The sequence below is a fragment of the Nuphar pumila genome, chromosome 10 (assembly GCF_984573655.1).
Source record: "Nuphar pumila chromosome 10, dmNupPumi1.hap1.1, whole genome shotgun sequence".
NCBI lineage: Eukaryota > Viridiplantae > Streptophyta > Magnoliopsida > Nymphaeales > Nymphaeaceae > Nuphar > Nuphar pumila.
The window spans coordinates 83,691,287-83,697,437 of record NC_143258.1 but is presented as its reverse complement, the minus strand read 5'-3'; the positions used below and the strand labels follow the sequence as shown (position 1 = coordinate 83,697,437).

General features: G+C 41.4%; 1 protein-coding gene across 1 annotated transcript in view; it reads right to left on the bottom strand.

Annotated features, from left to right (window-relative positions):
* Positions 1 to 2,070: 2,070 nt before the first annotated feature.
* Positions 2,071 to 6,151, bottom strand: part of LOC149827101 (DNA (cytosine-5)-methyltransferase DRM2-like) — a 39,569-nt gene continuing 35,488 nt past the window's right edge. Inside the window, exons 10-11 of the mRNA XM_090019177.1 lie at positions 3,524 to 3,648; positions 2,071 to 3,434 (exon numbers count right to left, since the gene is read on the bottom strand). Coding sequence (XP_089875303.1) covers positions 2,190 to 3,434; positions 3,524 to 3,648 — 1,370 coding nt within the window. The 3' untranslated portion in view covers positions 2,071 to 2,189. The remainder of the gene's footprint in view (positions 3,435 to 3,523; positions 3,649 to 6,151) is intronic.

Here is a 6,151-nt window from a genome sequence, read left to right as displayed (position 1 = left end):
TGAGTAAAAAAAAAAATAAGCAGATAAAGAATAATCAATCAAACAAAAGCATCCAAGTTCAAAACTCCATATTGTCATTCTCAGCTATGTTACGAAGCGTAATGTTGACCACATTTGTACTATGTCACATATGACTCAAGTTTTAAATTATTTCGTGAAACAGGACACGAAGACAATCTTTTTATTTTTTAATCAATAAAAACTACCTTTTGATATTTTAATAGTAAAAAATACATTTTATTAAAATAATATGAAATTAAAAATAATAAAATAATATCCATATGTGCCGATGACCGTGTCGGTGTCCACTCATGAAAGCTTGTGTCACCAGAGGCAACATGTATGACCTGATTGACAATACATGAGCGTGTGTGGACTACCATGTTGAACAACAGTTAGCTTCAGTATAGCCCCAAGGGGTTTGGCTTAGTAGGATGGGGCCTAGACCTTTTGATGGTCAGTCTAGGTTCAAATCCCATGGGTGTCACCTCCCCTGTGTAAGCCGAAGCTTGGTGACTCTACGGGGTCGAGGGGTAAGCCCTCGGAGTTTTTACGCTAACATGAACAGAGACCGTAAGTACGGCAGACTGAGTCAGCATGACTAGGTCTCTGTGCCTGGAGCGATTTCTCTGAGTAAAAAAAAAAAACAGTTGGCTGAGGTATGCTGCTCATAATCGAGGTTCATCTCAGCACAGGCTCCATTGAGCTCATGGTGAGCCTCAACCCAGCCCGAGCTGGGTTTGAGCCTGAACAAACCTCTCTCTCTCTTTCATACACAAAACATATGCAGGTCATATCATTGAGAAGTGGATCTTGACGCTCTTCAGCTTTGATGAAACCATCAAATTGAATGAGGGCATTTCCCATGAGACCCTTAGCAGTTAGTAGATTGATGGCTATGGTTATACATAACCAAGTCCTAATTTAAATACAGCCAAATAATCAAAGACCATTGCCCACTGTTAACGCTTGCTACTGTTTAGGGTCTTATCAAATTAATTACCAACTCCACAAGCACTGAAGTCCTGCAATGCACAAAATGCTGAGGGTTCATGTGTTACCATTACAGATCAGTAGCATTGACCTGATAGATCCATCCCGCAGAAAACCACAAAAAAAAATGGACATGCTTCTAGTAATGGTAACATAACCTACATCAAAAACTGGACATGAACATATACATTTATTGTAAACCTACCACAGTGAAGGTCAACATTCCACTGATCATACTATTGAAACTGAAAATGAAACAAAACTCCAAGTGATACATGCATCTTAGATCAAACCATTCTATAGCATGCCACTATTCATAGGATCTTTTCCTCATGTCTTCCTTGATTCCTCACATGCTATACACAGTAACACATGGAAGCAACTTTCAATTTTCAGATCCTGCTGATGTTCAATTAAATTAATCAAAAGAAGAAAAAAGGCATGACATGAAAGATGAAATTCAAAATTTGTTACAGTGAGAAGGGAACATAAATTGAAAAGAACATTTTACAAAACAGAAATAAGTAATTGTTGCTGAAACTCACTAGATGCAAGAGTACCCCAAATCAAGAACCATCGAATCAAAATTTTGTATCAGATTGGTGATAATAAAGATGAGAACAGGTAATACAATTTTCCACCCCTGGACTCTCACAGAGCTAGAAATAAATATGTTTTCATGTACATCAAAAAAGCAAGGGAGGCGAGTTTCAGTGATGAGGTTGGAGTCACCCAGTTCTTTCCACCAAAGGTTTAGAGAAAATCCTGCATACCAACCATAGAGGCCAAAGAGCCATTGCAAACTTGTAGGGTTTCTCTTTAAGTCGCCCAAAATATTTATCTTTCTCACAGAGCTAGAGAAAAATATAGTTCCATGTACATGAACAGCAGGGGAGGGGAGTTTCCAGCCACCCAGTCCTTTCCACTGAAGGCTTAGGGAAAATCCTGCACACCAACCATAGAAGCCAAAGAGTCATGGCAAACTCGTACAGTTTCATTAAGTCACCCAAACAAAGTTATCTAAAACGCATGAAACGGGTTTAATTTCTGGAAGCAGTCTGCAGGAAAAACGATAAGAAATCATTAACAGGAATTGTGGTAAAAGTGTAATAGGGAACAAGCTTACATTATTTGAACAGAAATTTGAATGATCATCAAAGAAGAGCATGTCTGCAAGAGAAGCATGTACCATCGTGCTATTTGTTTTTCGACATAATGCAATGCACTAGGTCCAAAATCCGGAAGTAGTCATAAAAGAGTGCAGAATGCTTTCCTTCAAGCCCATCTCTGCTGACCCTATTACTTCCAGTCAGATTATTGCATGGGCTTCCTCCTATGATCAGATCAAAACCACCTAATGTGCCGATCATGGTTTCCAATTGGTCATTTGTCAGTTGCTCAACATCTGCAATCTCCACCAGCTTGCCCTTCTGATCAGTCTCGTTCCACCAATTTGTAAGGATGTTTCTGCTGATTTCAGACTTCTCAACAGAGACAACATTTTTTAGTGGAATGCCAAGCCTATGTAGAGCAACTTCAGCACCTCCGATTCCAGAGAAAAGGGAAAGGACATTGACTCCATTGGGAAACATTCTCTTCAACACAGATAGATGGTAGGCTATCGTATCCACTTGGAAGGAGTTTCCAAGAGCCTTCAACCTCTCAGTCCTGCTCACACCACCACCTCTAGTATGATGCTTGGGGAAACCCAACAAGGGTTCAATCTCATCAGGCTCCAGGGGTGCCAACTTATGCAGGCCAACCCACACAAGGTTCCACTTCCTACATTGTTCAAGTACGGATTGTAGTTTAGAGTAAGACAGAGGACCATCGGAGTCAGCAACAATCTTGCGTAGCCTCTCAGTGAGTTTTGCACTTGCAGTGCATGTTTGAATGCAGTTGAGCTTTTTCCTTGGGTCCCATGCAGGCCACCACTTCTTAGTGTATGGCAGTGCCTCTTGTATCGTTTGTGGTGGAATTGGCTGAAGCTGAAACCTGTTATCTATTGGTAGATTGTGGATGTAACCTCTCTTCCTACAAGAAGCTGAAAAATACTGTGAGTCCACAAATTCAGGTTCTATGTCATATAAAAACCGGGATATTGTTTCCCATACTCCTTTGGGCGTCAAAGCAACATTTTCATAATAAAAGTATGGAGGCCCTACAGCTGCATCAGGAAGCCTTCTGCACGTTCTGATGTTTTGTTCATTAGGAAGACCAAAACCAACCATATGTTTAGATGGAACCCATAAATCTGAAGGTACAAGTTCATCATCAAAGTCCTCCCCTATTTCACAGTTTTTACGTCTCTTCAAACATGTGGCCTTTCTTTCTATTGTCTTATCCTTTCTCTTTCTTTTGCCATCAGAAGTGGATTCAGCAAACCATTTCATCTTTCTTCGGTAGCTTGAGAAATCATTATCTGTGCTAGCTGCACAACCCTGCAACAGAAATGGCACATGAGATACTTCACACAATGCTTCCAAGCAATAGTTAAACAATAAAGTGGTTCAACCGTTAATAGCCATACCTCTTCCTCCCCTGATGGATCACATCGAAAGTGTGGTGCATATTCAGGATCAGAATTATTTGTTGCTCTCTCTGTTTGAGATGCATATATTGAATCAGCCAGTTCCCAGATTGAAGCATTTTCACCTGGTAAGAAGATCAGATTCAACAACCATTATATGAAATCAAAACATGAATGCATATGAGATAGCAACTGAAGAGATGAAAAATGGACTGAACCAGAAAGATAGAATTCAGAAAAATGACAGCCGGAGATGGTTATAAAGCAAAACTCTCTGACTATGGTGCACAACATTGTTTATCACATCAGTCCAGCTGTTTATCATAACTAATGTGCTTATATACATATTTTTTCTGAAAAAGTATGGCTTAATCAATTTGGTAGTTGTGTTGAATGATTACTCCAGAGGTCTTGGACAGTACATTTGAAACTGCAGAAGTTATACTGATGATGAAAATAAGTGAATCAGTTTTTTCAGTTTTAACACATTTTAATGTTTCTGTATGTTGCTCAGGAGCCAGGGAAAGATGTGCCACATGACAAAGACGACCATCCTAGCTTGTGTCACTCCCAAATTGAGATTGTCTAAAACTATGTCACAGGGATTCGGCTAGCAGGGTGACGCACCCACGTCGACGCGACTCGACGCGGGTGCGGGTGCAGCCAACCCGACCCTGGGTGCGTTGACCGCACACAGGGTCTTTTGTGTCCAATTTTTTTATTAAAAAAAATTGTTCTGGAGGCGCTGCCCCCCTGACCCCCGCCCGCTGACCGCGTAGCGGGACCCACTCCGGGGGGAGCCCCCGGACCCCACTTTCTGCAAGGGCAAAAACTCTGAATCAAGCTCCACAACTCATCAGCTCGACCCCTCCCCTGCACAAATTATATATATATATATATATATATATATTTATTTTTTTGCCGCACCCCCGCACCCAAGTTTTTTGAAAGTGCCGCACCCCCGCACCTGCACCCATGTGACATAGGTCTGAAATATAAAAAGTACAATAGTAAGCACTATTTCTTCAAAAGTAGTTAATATCCATGTGAGTGTACAGAAAAGATTATCATGATTTTTTTTTGTCATAGAAAAATACGTGTTTCGGATACAACCGGGGTCTTTGCCCTATCGGTCCAATAGTGTACTGATTTCAACACCTTCCACAAGGTTATGCAAAATTATCAGAACAACGGCCATGCATTCATACATCGTTGAACCTAAAATTAATGCATTGTTTCGATATTAACTCGTTCACCCCCGGTATACAGGAGAACTTACCTTCGGCGTCAACGAAGTCGTCTGGAGGTTTATTATTGTATTTTAGATACTCCAGAGGCCTGATGACCCTTTCCATAATCGGGGAAGGGGGGGGGGGGGTAGAACTCATACCGTGATAACCCCACTAAGTTGTTTCTGATGCATCCTCTACTGCAATAATGAGGTTCAATCCTCATATTTTAAGGATAACCCGACCTTCAGACCTCCTGAGTGACGGGGAGATCCCTTGAACTCTTTGGTTCATAATAAATACGTGTCACTCGCGGTTGTACCATCACTGTCTGCCACGGCTAGCGTAAGTCCTGAAGGGGATCGACTGCATAATCATTCTTTATAAGTCATTTGAATGTCACTCGGGTAACCAGTGCATTTCGTACTAAACAAATATGTACCCCAACCCATTCAGTATCCCGAAGCACGGCCCTGAAAGAAAGGAGCCTTCAATCTCCACGCTTACCTACAAGAGAGAAAGAGAGAGAGGGGAGAGAGAGAGAGAGAGAGAGAAGGGAGACAGATTTCAGAAAAAGGTGTTCAGTCGTGTATCGGCTGACCCTTTCATTCTATTTAAAAGTATTAAGTAAAAATAAAACTAGGGTACAGAAATACCCTTTTAACATGTTAATTTACATTTACACCAATTGGGTCTAGACCCGATCCAATATATAAATGGATCGGGTCAGACATATACACAGTGATGACTTCTTTTCAGCCTCCCTCAAGTTGTGCATGGTGCTGAACCATGTACAACTTGCTTTTCAGAAACCAAAATTTGTCCTTCGTCAACCCTTTAGTGAGAATGTCAGCAACTTGTTCTTCAGTTGGCACATACATAGGCTCAATCTCTTTATCTTCAACATTTTTTCTAATAAAATGTTGATCTATTTCAATGTGCTTTGCTCGACTATGATGGACGAGATTGAAGGACATGTTGATGGCACTCTGATTGTCACACAGCAACAGTGACCAAGCAATCGGTTCTCCCATTTCTATCAGGAGATGTCTTATCCATGTAGCCTCGGTCGTGACAGTGGCCATGGATCTGTATTCAGCCTCAGTGCTCGATCTAGCAACCGCCTTTTGTTTTCTACTGCTCCAGGATACCAAGTTTGGCCCAATGAAGCTGCAATAACCGGATACTGATCGTCGTTCGTCTGGATCACCCGCCCAATCAGCATCAGCATAAGTGACGATCTCATGGCCCCCGCCTGGATCTAATTCCCTTTTCTTGTATACCAGCCCATCACCAATTGTACCCTTCAGGTAACGAAGTATACGTTTGACTGCCTCCATATGTGACATACGAGGTTCATGCATAAACTGGGATACCTGATTAACCGAATATACTATAT